A 13,924-nucleotide genomic window follows, 5' to 3' on the forward strand; every position below is an offset into this window, starting at 1 on the left:
TATCACAGTTTTTATTCCCATTATGGGATTGTGTCCATCTGAATTCATTGGTCCATTTTTCTTCAATGAGAGATGAATTATTGCAAATATTTATCTTGACTTTTGGACTGAATATGCGTCACCACAACTGGATGACCTCCAATGATCATTTTCCAGGTATAAAATGCACCACCACATTGGGGACTGTTTGTTGGTGGGTTCTAAATCTAACATTTCCAGACCGGTGGATTGGAAGGGATGGTCCAAGTCCCTGGACACCTCATTCACCAGATATCACTGGCTTGGATTTCTGTCTATGGGGTTAAGTTAAAGATCGAACAAAAATACGAGACATCAATGACCTGAAGTAAAAGATCACTGAAGCCATTGACACCATTGATGAAGCTATGATACAGCCAACATGGAAACAAATCTAGTACCATCTGCATGTGAAACTAATGGTGCCCATATAAAGGTGGATTAAATGAGGCAAAAAAACCCTTCAATACCTACTTTACATTTTCTAATAATTTCCACAAATTTGTCCATTTATTTGCTTTTGTAATAAATGTATTCAATTGTAAAGAGACTTCATGGACACCCTGTATTTTCATCACTTACTGGTATATGTGTACATTTTATTGACCCATAAAGACCCAGTACTACTTTTTTATTAGTTCACAAATGAATTTTTCTCTCTATTTAACCTTTGTTCAGTTATTTATCTCTTTTTATTATAACATTATACTCTATATTTTGTGTTTTTTCAATGAAAATCAGGTATTTTCTCATATTTAATTTACTGATCGTATTGATGTCCATTAAACCTCAGATTAAAGTTGAGGGTTATTAAATCAGAAACAGAAACAAATGAAGAAAAAGGGACTTTTTCAACAAAATCTATCAATAACTGATCATAAACCCAGTGTGGTTTTACTGGTGAATCAATGTTGTAGAAGATGACGGTATTTCCACGTTCACTACGGAGCCTCTGAACTTCCAAATGGGTCATATCTGATGACCATAAGATGACAAAATTGTATTTTACACCAGCTATTTACATGTATTAATAGGATTAGTGGATCAACAGGTATAAAACACTTTACATCAGTTGATGGTAGATGTTTGGGTCTTTATGGGTTAAGATAAGCCTTTTAAATAACCTGAAAACTATCCAAAATGCTAATTGTTGCTGTAGTGGTCCAATAGAACAAAGGAAGCATTAATAGACAAAGTCGAGATACATACAGAATGAAAACTAAAAACTGCATCTTTTCAGTCTTATAGACTAATGCCAGGTAATAGACAGGTTCCAATATACTAATATTGCAGCAGTTGCATTCAATAAATGCCTGATAGTGTCCAAAATACATCACAGTGTTCAAGTAAGCACATAAATAAATATTAATACAGCACAAACAAAAAACTTTTACAGCTCTGCACCTGCATTATCCGCTGAAAAGAAGAGGAATGAAAGTCAGTCCCTAAAGGCAGTAGCCGAAAGTGGTAGTAGAATTTGTTATTTTACACCTCCATGTACAGAATTAACACCAACTCAGGGTCATTATATCTCTGATCGTACCCATAACGCTTTAGTGGCACCTGCTTATGCTTCAGTGACGTAATCCATGTGTAGTTCAACCATTAATTCTAACACCTGATATTGTCACAGATGTGTTTTTAACTCATCTTTTACCAGTTTTACTGTTTTATGATGCTTTTTTATTACATTTATTCAAAAAAAAAATAAAGGTAAAGTTTATCTATTTTTTTCTTATAATAATAATAATAATAATAATAATAATTATTATTATTATTATTATTATTATAAGAAAAAAATAGATAAACTTTACCTTTATAAACCTGTTTCTCTGACATTTACGAATGCAAATAAATCACACTCAAACCAGAACAGGGTGTTCAATACAGGGTGACGCAGGAGTGGGTTTTCACTCCCACTCCCAGAATAATGACTCACGTCCCATCTTTTTCCTATGTTCTCTATGTTTAATGAGGGGGAGTAATCTTGAGGTAATGAAATGCCTTCCAAACTTATATTAATCAAAAAAAAAAAAAAAGAAATACAGAAATATAGGCCATTGATTGCTTGTGGTTCTCATATAGATCCCAGAAGGATTATCCTTTCACTTCACTGCACTCCCTCTTCTTTTAATTTTTTTGTGTTGTGCTGACTCAGTAGCTTCCTTTTAAAGACCTTTTTATTTTAACAAGCTTTTAATCAGAGAGGAGTATTTAAGGCTTACGTTACATTGTTTTTATTGTTTTATTGATTTTGTGATGCTTGGATTTTTGTGAGGCTCTTTATGGTTTTCATCTGTCAAAAGTGTTATATAAATAAATTTAATTTCATATTGGAACTGCATATTTATATGTAAAATCTGACCCATTGTTATGATGATTCCCGTTCCCTTTTTTTCCCGTGTATATTCCCATTCAAGTGATGAATAGTGAAAACGATTCCCCATTTTGTCAGCCTCTAGAGTGCAATATAACAAATAAATAGAAAATACAATGCACAAAACCACTAGTAAAAACCCTCATCCTGTTATTCTGTCTAGCAATAAGGACAATAATAATAATGTACGTTTTTATAGAGAATGTCTCATGAATAAAGTGTAGCTCAAGCTGCTCTACATGCAAGCATAAAATGAAATACTTTAAGGTTCAAGGTTCATTTATTATAAGTCATTCAATGTAGCACATGAAGAACAAAATGTGTACTCAGTAATAAAATATGAATAGGACAAAAATGGTAAAAAATATCCCAAAAAAACCCCAGACACATAAAAACACATACATAAGTGTAATCCTGAATTATTGCTTGTCTCACCGGGGCTGTGGGTAAAGCGGGTTACAATGGTATTCTTGGTGGTGATATGTTTTGCTATCTTCCGTGCTAATAATCACCAAACGGCAGGACAGTTTCAACAAGCTTTATTGTCAGCAGCTCAGGTCAACATACACTGCTCGCACTCCACCACGGACATAACTCTCATGTCACGCCAAAACAGGTCACACACAATAGGCAGGAACCAAAATATTAAGAAAGGCAAGAAGAAACATAGTAAAAGAATATATAATATAAATTGACTAAATAATTAATGAAATAATATGTAAATTACAACATAAAAAAATGTCAAAATAATAAGCAAAAATGACTAATTTGGAAATAAAATAATATTCAAATTAAATGTTACATAAGTAATAAAAAACAGGTTGGTCGGGTTAAAAACAATCTTAAGATGAAGACATGAAATGGACATATCGTAAAGGATGAAAAAAAAAATAGAAAAAGAAAATCGACTCTCTGGAGGAACTGACATGAAAATTCCCCACTGGGTTGTAATGACTAACATTGATGTTCCTATCCCTCATATAATTAGGATATTTCTTGTTATGTGCATAGAGGCACATCTCCGGAGCATACTTGTTTCCACTTTGTTGCTTCCCATTACAAGCACGATTACCAGTGTCATGTCTGAATGAGGTGTTGTGTTGAATTGATGTTTCACTGGGATGGTTGAGCCAGCCTTAGCTGAAAGTGCCATCAATCTTTTATTGTGATTGCTAGTGAAGGTGACAGCCGCAGGAGGAGGAGGCGTGCGAACACATAACTCACTCATTTGTGGAACCGATGCAACAATTGCGGCTTAAATCCGTGGATATGTGCAAGGGCGGGCTGTTGTTGCATGGATTAGGCTGCCGGGCTTTCAAACGGACAGGTCGGAGTTAAGTGTCATTCACAGCGATATAGAAAAATAAAATGATGGGAGTGGGCGATGTGGACGATGATCCGTATTTGTTGGTGCAACTATGAGGGCGAGAACTGGTTGTCCCGTTCTAAGTAGCCTAGTTACGAGGGCTTGGCTGGATGTTCAGTTTGTATTTCAGGCCTCTACAGTAGGTCACATGTGACACAATGGACAAGTGCTGTTGTGTCCGGGGTGTGTGGATGTTTGTGTATGCCGCATTGTCCGCGTCGATATTGAGCTGGCACCGGGAAAAACATAGATTTCATTGTGAATCCGCGTGCTCTGCCCTCACATGTAGCCACGGACTCAGGATGTGGGTATTGGCAAAGCTCTCTGTTATTGAGTGTATTATGCTGTGGTCCAGTTTCCTGCCACACCTTTACATGCTATCAGACAGGTCAGGTTCGCTTACCACCCCCCCACCCCCCCGGCCTTCAGCTTCAGCCACGTCTGTCTATCTGCGCTTTGGTGTTTTTGAGATGTTTAATCCTCATTGAACAACACTGGCTCGTTACCTTACAAACGCCTGTAGATATAATGATGTCCTCCCAGACGGCTCTGCAAGGCTTACAGGGAATGTTAGTAACAAATGATGACGAGAGGACTCTTTAATGATCCCTGTAGGGAGATCCAGTCCTTTCAGATGTGAATAATCAAAAGGATAAACTCTAAGAAATGTAAATTAGAGGACAGAAAAGAGGACAGAAAATGACACAAAGAAACAGTAGTCGCTTTTCCATTAGACATCTGCGCAAAACTTTACCGATATTTACTAAATGTCGAAAAAACAGAAGTGCGTAACGTCGGTTTTTCCATTAAATCACAAATGTGACGATTTGTTTATTTATTATCGCGAGATGACACGAGAAGTCCTTCCATACACATGGCGACGAATGTAAATATGGTGTTGATTTACAGATATGTTCATTATTATTATATATTACCCCTCTGTCTCGTACTGAATTAAAAAATAATTGGGTTTCCTGCTGTGTCCACACATACCACGACATGTTTCTTCTTCTTCTTCGCTTGTTGTAACGTACGTCAACATCCATTTATTTAATTCACCTGACTCTACACAAGCAGGATAATGAACTGCTGTGGGGTTGTAATTAGATGCTTTTCCATTGGACATCTGCGCAAAACTTTACCGATATTTACTAAATGTCGAAAAAACAGAAGTGCGTAACGTCGGTTTTTCCATTAAATCACAAATGTGACGATTTGTTTATTTATTATCGCGAGATGACACGAGAAGTCATTCCATACACATGGTGACGAACATAAATATGGTGTTGATTTACAGATATATTCATTATTATTACAGGGTGGGGAAGCAAAATTTACAATGAACATTTAGTTGTTTTTTCTCAGCAGGCACTACGTCAGTTGTTTTGAAACCAAACATATATTGATGTCATAATCATACCTAACACTATTATCCATACCTTTTCAGAAACTTTTGCCCATATGAGTAATCAGGAAAGCAAACGTCAAAGAGTGTGTGATTTGCTGAATGCACTCGTCACACCAAAGGAGATTTCAAAAATAGTTGGAGTGTCCATAAAGACTGTTTATAATGGAAAGAAGAGAATGACTATGAGCAAAACTATTACGAGAAAGTCTGGAAGATACTATTAAAGAAGAATGGGAGAAGTTGTCACCCGAATATTTGAGGAACACTTGCGCAAGTTTCAGGAAGCGTGTGAAGGCAGTTACTGAGAAAGAAGGAGGACACATAGAATAAAAACATTTTCTATTATGTACATTTTCTTGTGGCAAATAAATTCTCATGACTTTCAGTCAACTAAGTGGTCATACACTGTCTTTCAATCCCTGCCTCAAAATATTGTAAATTTTGCTTCCCACCCTGTACATAGATAGATAGATAGATAGATAGATAGATAGATAGATAGATAGATAGATAGATAGATAGATAGATAGATAGATAGATGTAATTGAAGTGCGGACTTCAAACTTTAATGCAAAACTACAAAAGAAAAAAAAAAAAAAAAAATGCATTAACCATTTAGGAATTACAACCATTTTAAACCGAGACTCTCCAGTTATTTTGGACATATCTGGACATATGTCTAGATGTGTCCTGTTCCCTGGTTATTCTATAACAAATGAAGATGATAAAAGGTCTGGAGTGTATTCCACTTGTTGAAATTGTCTATATGAGGTTAAAGAGGTTTCAATGCAAGTGAAGCAGGTATCATTCAGCTGAAAAAACTAAATAAATATATCTATCAGAGAAATAGTGAAAACTTTAATTGCTGCCAGATCGACAATTCTGTACATTCTTAAAAACAAAGAAGTGTCTAAACATATAAAGGGACCAGACTATAAAACAAATAAATCAACAACAGATAAGAATGAAGATAAGATAAAAAATACATATTACCCTTGGGCTCAAAATAAGGCAAGATTCACATTTTTCTGTACGTTTTTCCTTGTTGCAGGTAAATCTATTAATAAAAACATCCCATAGGAATGATGCAAACTGTAAATGTATGATGTTTTTTTTTTTTTTACTGCTGTCACTCACTGCACCTTCATTTTCCGCAGCTTAAAAATAAGTTCATGAAGAAGATCCCCCGAGACGCAGAGGCATCTAACGTGTTGGTGGGTGAAGTGGATTTCCTCAACAAACCCTTTGTAGCCTTTGTTCGTCTCGCTCAAGCGACGACGCTCGGAGGTCTCACAGAAGTCCCCGTACCCACCAGGTGAACTGTCACAATATGGAACCAACACTTCACTGCTTTTCTGAGCGTCATAAAGAACCTGCCACCCACACACACACTTTTCTCACACTTTTCTCATCCCTGCACAGATTCCTGTTCATTCTCTTGGGACCCCAGGGAAAGGCCAAGTCCTATAATGAGATCGGCCGAGCCATAGCAACCCTAATGGTGGATGATGTGAGTGCTTTAATGTTTTCACGTCACGTCTTCTTGTTAACGGAGCACACACTGACTGTCAAACACTGCCTTTAGTAAACAGGTGGAAGTAAGTGTATAATTACAGGGAAAGCAGGAAGCTGGAGGGGAATCTTTAAATAGTATGTAGCATGTGTGGTATGTACATGAGCCCACTGCGTCACTAGGATGCCCTGCTATGTTGATTTAATCACAATCAGAGGTGATGCTGAGTGTTAGCCATCAGTTAGGGGAAGGGTTTTTACTGTGATACTGGGATAATGAGTCACCTATGGTGTTCTAATATGTGTCTTGTTCCTGCATGCAACTTCAGCTGGTGGTGGTTCCTATATTACCCAGCACAAAAAAAAAAAAAAATCGTTATTTAACCCATAAAGACCCAGCGCTACTTTTATCTAAGTTCCCAAATGAAATTTTCTCTATATTTAACCTTTCTAAAGTGATTTATCACCATATCACCATTTATTTATGACAATATCTTCTGTATTTTGTATTTTTTTTAGCATAACTCAAGTATTTTTCTACGTTTATTTTACTGATCATGTACATGTTCATAAAAACTCAGGTTAAAGTTGAGCGTTATTATATCAAAAACAGAAAAAAACTACTGAGAAAGTGACTTTTTCAGTTAAGTCTATCATTAACTGAACATAAATCAAGTGTGTTCATCCACTGTCATTGATCCAACTCCATGGGTTTTACTGATGAATCAATGTTGTAGAAGATGACATTCATAAAAGCACAGATTAAAGATAAAGGTTATCATATATATATATATAAAAAAGAACTTTTTCAGTAAATATATCAATAATTAAATGTGAAAACAAGTGTGTCCATCCACTGTCATTGATCCAACTCCATGGGTTTTACTGATGAATCAATGTTGTAGAAGATGACAGTGTTTCCATGGTAACTATGGAGCCTCTGAACGTCCTAATGGGTCATATCTGATGACCATGAAAAGATGACAAACTGTATTTTACACCAATTATTTAAATGTATTGATAGGATTAGTGGATCAACAGGCATTAAACAGTTACAGCACATGGTTCAGGTTGGTGATGGATGTTTGGGTCTTTATGGGTTAAGACACATCTGCATACATGACAGGGACTACATCAGGGATGTCGAACTCATATTAGTTCAGGGGCCACATTCGGCCGGTTTGATCTCTAGTGGGCCAGACCTGCAAAATAATAGCATAATAGCTTATAAATAATGACACTCCAATTTTTTTCTCTTTGTTTTAGTGCAAAAAAATGACACTAACCTATAAAGACCCAGTGCTACTTTTGTGTTAGTTCCAAAATATTTGTATCTTTATATTTAACCCCACTTCAGTGATTTATGGCCATTCATTATAATATTATCCTCGGTATTTTGCTTTTTCTTCAGAGCAAGTCTTGTATTTTCCTATATTTAATTTGCTGATTATGTAGATAATCATGAAAGCACAGATTAAAGTTAAAGGTTATTATATTAAAAAAAATAACTTTTTCAGTAAATATATCAATAATTAAACGTGAAACAAGTGTCTCCATCCACTGTCATTGATCCAACTCCTTGGGTTTTAATGGTGAATCAATGTTGTAGAAGATGACGGTGTTTCCATGGTAACTACAGAGCCTCTGAATGTCCAAATGGGTCATATCTGATGACCATGAAATGAGGACAACCTGCCTTTTGCACCTGTTATTTTCATGTATTGATAGAATTAGTGGATCAACAGGTATTAAATAGTTTAGATCAGTAGATGGTTTTGGTAATCAGTGGATGTTTGGGTCTTTATGGGTTAAATTATGAAAATATTTACATTTACAAACTATCCAACCAAAAAAGAATTACTTCAAAAAACTGAAAATTCTTAAGAAAAATAAGTGCAATTTTAACAATATTATGCCTCACCATTTTCTACAACAACATAGGCACAAAACATTTAGCCACATACAGAATATTGTTAAAATTGCACTTGATTCTCTTTAGACATTTCAGGGGTTCATATTTGTTCAGGTTATTCAAATTTTATTGTTAAAGGATAATTTGTTAATGTAAATGTTTTTGTAAATAAATTTTTTTTTGCACTAAAAGAGAAACATTTGGAGTTGTCATTTTATATATATATATATATATATATATATATATATATATATATATATATATATATAAAAAGTGTAATATTATTTTTTTCACAAAGCATAGCAATTTCATAGCAAAGTAATAAGCATATTTGGAGTCATTAGAAGTTAATATGCTTTTTTATTTGAGATCACATTGGTCTCTATGTGGCCTCTAAAGTAAAACACAGGCCGGATTGGACCCGTTGGTGGGCCAAGGATTTATTTACTGATGGGCCATAGGATTTGTGACCACTAGAGGGAGTAGAGTGAGTCATTCTGTCGGTCTCCCATGGTGAGGAAAACTAACACCATGAGGCCTTTGACCACAGTATTGGAAAGTGACCAGATGGCATGAGAACTGAATACACAGTTTCCATGGCACCTGTCAGATTCAGAAAACTAGTGTAATATTGGTGTGCATGTAAACAGAGTCAGTGTCAGACAAAGACTTTGGATAATAAATGCTTTGACACTGGTCAGACAGGTAGGGGATTAAATATACTTTCTTCATAAAATCAACTCTTGTGGTAAAAGCAACATTGATTTTCTTTGGCTGAATTGATTTTAATTTTTTGTATGATAGGGAACATTACTCTACAAAAACAAGTCACTTGTCTAACACTTTTTGTGGCAGTCTGTAGCTGATTTATATGTGAAACAGGTCTTGTAAAAAAAGCAAATCCATTCATTCATTCAACACCACAGCGCCTTTGACCACAACAGGAGATGAAACAACTTTTAGAGTCAAAGAAAGCGATAAAAGGTAGAAGCAGTGTGGCTGTTTTCTCCACTGGACACAACTGTAAGTGAACAGAATGGAGTTTGATGATGAAATGGCAGCATTTTTTCTAAATGGGTGAGTTTGATTATGAGGTTTACGAAGGTATAAAGTCATGTGATGTTATTGTCTTTGCTGAACCCCAGTTCAGACTAAACTAAACAGTTATTTCCAACAAAAAATGCACAGAAAACAGAGCTGGTTTGTGGTTTTACTGTGGCTGTTTTCTGTCTAAAAACAGGGCTAAGCTAACAGAGCTATAATGTAAAGTATCAACTGACGCAGCACATGAAGATTATAAGACATAGAGTTATTATAACCGACTGTCAAAATGAGCGTCTATGCTTTATAGTTTGAAGAAGAAAACTTGATGATACCATAATACAGATGTGTGGGAGTGATGAGCTTTATACTTTACTTTACATTTTTATGTTGATTAGTTAGTTAGTTTTGGTAGTTCCAACTGTGTTCTGGTACGTGACTCACCCCTGCTGTGGAAAGTTTGGAAAATCAATACTACATATTTCCCTTAAAGAACTGTATTTACTGTAATTTAACTTGCACAAAACTATGATGTGCATTAGTCACAAATAAATGGTTGGTGATGGATAATGTCAGATTACTTATATTATAAATGGGTATCGCATGAGCCATTAAATCTGTTAGATTAGGGTTTCTCAGGGGGGTGTTGGAACACCGTCAGGGGGCGTTTGGAATAAGAAAGCAGAGAAGGGGGGGGCACTGAGACTAAAAGGGGGGGGCATCAGTCTGTATAACTATCAATATCAAGCTGCATGTTATGTCAGTGGTGAATTTCCGTGACCCGCCCCCGGTTAAGAGGGGTTGCTCCCTGTTCATCATATATAAGCTCCATCAGACCCACTCCCCCCACACAACTTGTTTTGGAGGGGGGATGGGCGCAACAAGAAGGATAAAGATGAAGTAAGGGGGCGTTACCTACGGAGCGCAATAATGCTTTACCCCCTCCAGTTGCAAAACTTTTTTTTTTTTTGGGGGGGGGGGGGGGGGGGGGGTCATGATGACATAAAGTAAAGGGGCGTTTGTACAAAAAACTGTTGAGAACCACTGTGTTAGATGTTTGAATCTGACTTATTTACATCTGAAGTCATCAAAGGTTGAAAAGCCTGGCAGACTTCATCTTTTGATTTTTGTTGTCTGAAACAAGAGAAAAACTAGAAAGGCACTCAGAGAGCGCAGACCTCCGCCAAGCGCAAAAATTCCCCACATAATCGGTGATACAAATCCTACATTTATTTTTTAAAATAAAATCCGCCTTCTGGATCAGATCCGGATCAGCCTTTGAAATGTGATAGAGGACCCCATTGTCAATTCCTGAGTTAAATTTCATGAGTTTTGGTCAATAATTAAGCGAGATATTGGGAAACGAAAATTTTGGCCCCATTTACCACAATGTTAACGAAAATTTCAAAGTGATCCAGAATCCAGGATTTCTTCCGGATCACCCCCAAAAGTTAATCATTTCTTCCTTATCCCATTTCCAACAAACCCTGAAAATTTCATCAAAATCTGTCCATAACTTTTTGAGTTATGTTGCACACTAACGGACAGACAAACAGACAGACAAACAAACCCTGGCAAAAACATAACCTCCTTGGCGGAGGTAATGATGTAACAAGATTAAGATGATGTATAAAAGATAAAAACTACACAAAAGATGCAACAAGATGAGAACAATAGGGACATTTGGGTCCCAAGGAGACAGAAAAACTGATCATTTGAGCTAAAAAGGTTTGGATTAAATGATGCAACAAATATAAAGTACTTTAAATGAACCACAGCAGTACTTTAGCAGTGTGGTACTTATACTTATACATAAGTAAAGGATCTGAACACATCTTCCACCACTGCAGAAAGACTATAAATCTATAATCAAGGTATTAGGTGGTTTTTACAAACTTGGCAGCATATGGGAAAAGATTCTCATTCACTCTAGGATTACTTTACAGACCAAAACCAAGTTACGTTGTTTGTGTGGGAGAGTGAAAATCAATGAAGGCCACTCTTAGGGGGAAAAAAATTCAGTCTTCAAGATGCTGTGGATACCTGCTGCATTTAAAAAAGACTCACTTTACTTTGCTTTATTTTGTTTTTCAGTCCTTATGACAAACGATATGTGCAGTTTCCATTTACAAAACTAGTGCTGGACCAATGCCCAAGCCACTGCCAATTAGAATCAGTGCTTTTCTTTTTATAGATCCTGTTCCTGTGCACTTGACCCGCAGTGTTTCTAGGACATGATTAGTAACTGACTGGCAGTTATTTTTGGATTTAATCCAACTGGAGTCAAAGTGTCGGTATCACTTCCACATTTTATGTTTAACAAGTCTCCGGCGGCCTTCAGAGAGGATAGGAAAGAGCCCAGTTCCACTTCTTAGATAACTGATCGCTATCGCCCTTTCTGTCGGTCTCCAACCCAGTGCTTTAATCTACATTCATCTCTGCTCCCCCCCTCCCAGCTCTTCAGTGATGTTGCTTACAAGGCCAGGGATCGGGAAGACCTCATCGCCGGCATAGATGAGTTTCTGGATGAAGTGATTGTCCTTCCCCCTGGAGAATGGGACCCTAAAATCCGCATTGAGCCACCAAAGAAAGTCCCCTCAGCTGACAAAAGGTTGGCGTTTTCATCCGTCTTATGTAATGAGCAGTAAACCCCCAGCCTCATCGTTTGTGGCGCGATGGACAATATTCTCCTTCTTCTTCTTCTCCTTCTTCTCTCTCTTCTTCTTCTTCTCTCTCTTCTTCTTCTTCTTCTCCTTCTTTTTCTTCTCCTTCTTCTCCCTCTTCTTCTTCTTCTTTTTCTTCTTCTTCTCCTTCTCTCTCTTCTTCTTCTTCTCCTTCTTCTCTCTCTTCTCCTTCTTGTTCCCCTTCTTCTTCTCTTTCTCTCTCTTCTTCTCCTCTGTTTTCTTCTTGTCCTTTTTTCTCATTCTTCTTGTCTTTCTTCTTTTCCTCCTTCTCTCTCTTCCTCTTCTTCTCCTCCTTCTCCGTCTTCTTCTCCTTGTCCTATTTTTTCTCCTTCTTCCTTTTTTCTCCTTCTTCTTCTCCTTCTTTTTCTTCTTCTTCTCACTCTTCTTCTTCTCCTCCTCCTTCTCTCCTCTTTCTTCCTGTTCTCTTACTACTACTTCTCCTCCTCCTTCTTCTCCATCTGATTCTTCTTCTTCTTCTCCTTCTTCTGCTCCTTCCTCTTCTTCTTCTCTTCCTTCTTCTCCTTCTTTTTCTTCTCGCTCTTCTTCTCCTTCTTCTCCTCCTCCTTTTCTCCTCCTTCTTCCTGTTCTCCTCCTACTATTTCTCCTCCTCCTTCTTCTGTCTGATTCCTCTCCTTTCTCTTCTTCTTGCTCTCCTTCTTTTTCTCCTTCTTCTTCTCCTTCTTCTTCTCCTCCTCCTCCTTCTCTCCTCCTCCTTCTTCTCCGTCTGATTCTTCTTCTCTTCCTTCTTCTTCCTTTTCTCATTATTATTGTTGTATTGGCTCCAAAAATTACCTATCTTTTGGATTACTAATTATTTTTATCCATATAAAAACATACTGATTAATATTGGTCAATCACTGTTTCATTTAACTTTATCAGAATATTCTTTTATGTTTATTTTTTATTTATCCCTAGAAAACAAATAGCTGAGAAGCATAAAAACATTTAACTGAACAACACAAATGCAAGAACACATATTACATCAAATAAGTGGCTTCAGTACAATCAGTGCTTTGTCCACAAATGAAAACCTGCTTTATTTGTCAAGAGGAACTTCATTTATGCTGTGAATAATTATGTCAAATAAGGCAAATTCAGTAATCATAACCATAACAATGAAAACACATAATTACATCAAGTGTTATTGTTGCTGTATTCTTATTCTTTTTTGAAAATGAAGGTTTTGAGGGTCATCACTTACTGAATGAAGGACATTTTAAATGCTGTGTAAGATAAAATCACAGGCGAAGAAAAGAGCAGAGATCCTAGTAGAGCAGCGATGGATAAAAAAAATACTGAAGAACAAAATAGCTCTGCATTCTGTAGGAATTAAGTGTCTATTGATGTCAAAAGTTGCTATTAAAGTAAAATAAGACGAATCAGACAAATTATTGGCTGAAGGAGACTGTATTCTTAACTAGACTGGAAAAACACTAACTGGATCTGAACCCATGTGTGTTTTGTATTTTTTTCTGCAGGAAGTCAGTGTTTTCCCTAAATGAACTGGGACAGATGAACGGTACAGCTGGAGGAGGAGGAGGTCTGGCTGAGGATGAGGAGATGCCAGTGCCGCATGAGCTCGGAGAGGAGTTGGCATTCACGGGCCGGT

General features: G+C 36.7%; 1 protein-coding gene across 2 annotated transcripts in view; it reads left to right on the top strand.

Annotated features, from left to right (window-relative positions):
- The window catches only part of slc4a5a (solute carrier family 4 member 5a), a 146,669-nt gene that overhangs the window by 64,162 nt on the left and 68,583 nt on the right, over positions 1–13,924 (top strand). For both annotated transcript variants that reach the window (XM_030143885.1, XM_030143884.1), the window contains exons 9-12: positions 6,324–6,481; positions 6,589–6,676; positions 12,088–12,242; positions 13,794–13,922. In XM_030143885.1, coding sequence (XP_029999745.1) covers positions 6,324–6,481; positions 6,589–6,676; positions 12,088–12,242; positions 13,794–13,922 — 530 coding nt within the window. The remainder of the gene's footprint in view (positions 1–6,323; positions 6,482–6,588; positions 6,677–12,087; positions 12,243–13,793; positions 13,923–13,924) is intronic.

The sequence above is a fragment of the Sphaeramia orbicularis genome, chromosome 9 (genome assembly GCF_902148855.1).
Source record: "Sphaeramia orbicularis chromosome 9, fSphaOr1.1, whole genome shotgun sequence".
Classification (NCBI taxonomy): Eukaryota; Metazoa; Chordata; class Actinopteri; order Kurtiformes; family Apogonidae; genus Sphaeramia; species Sphaeramia orbicularis.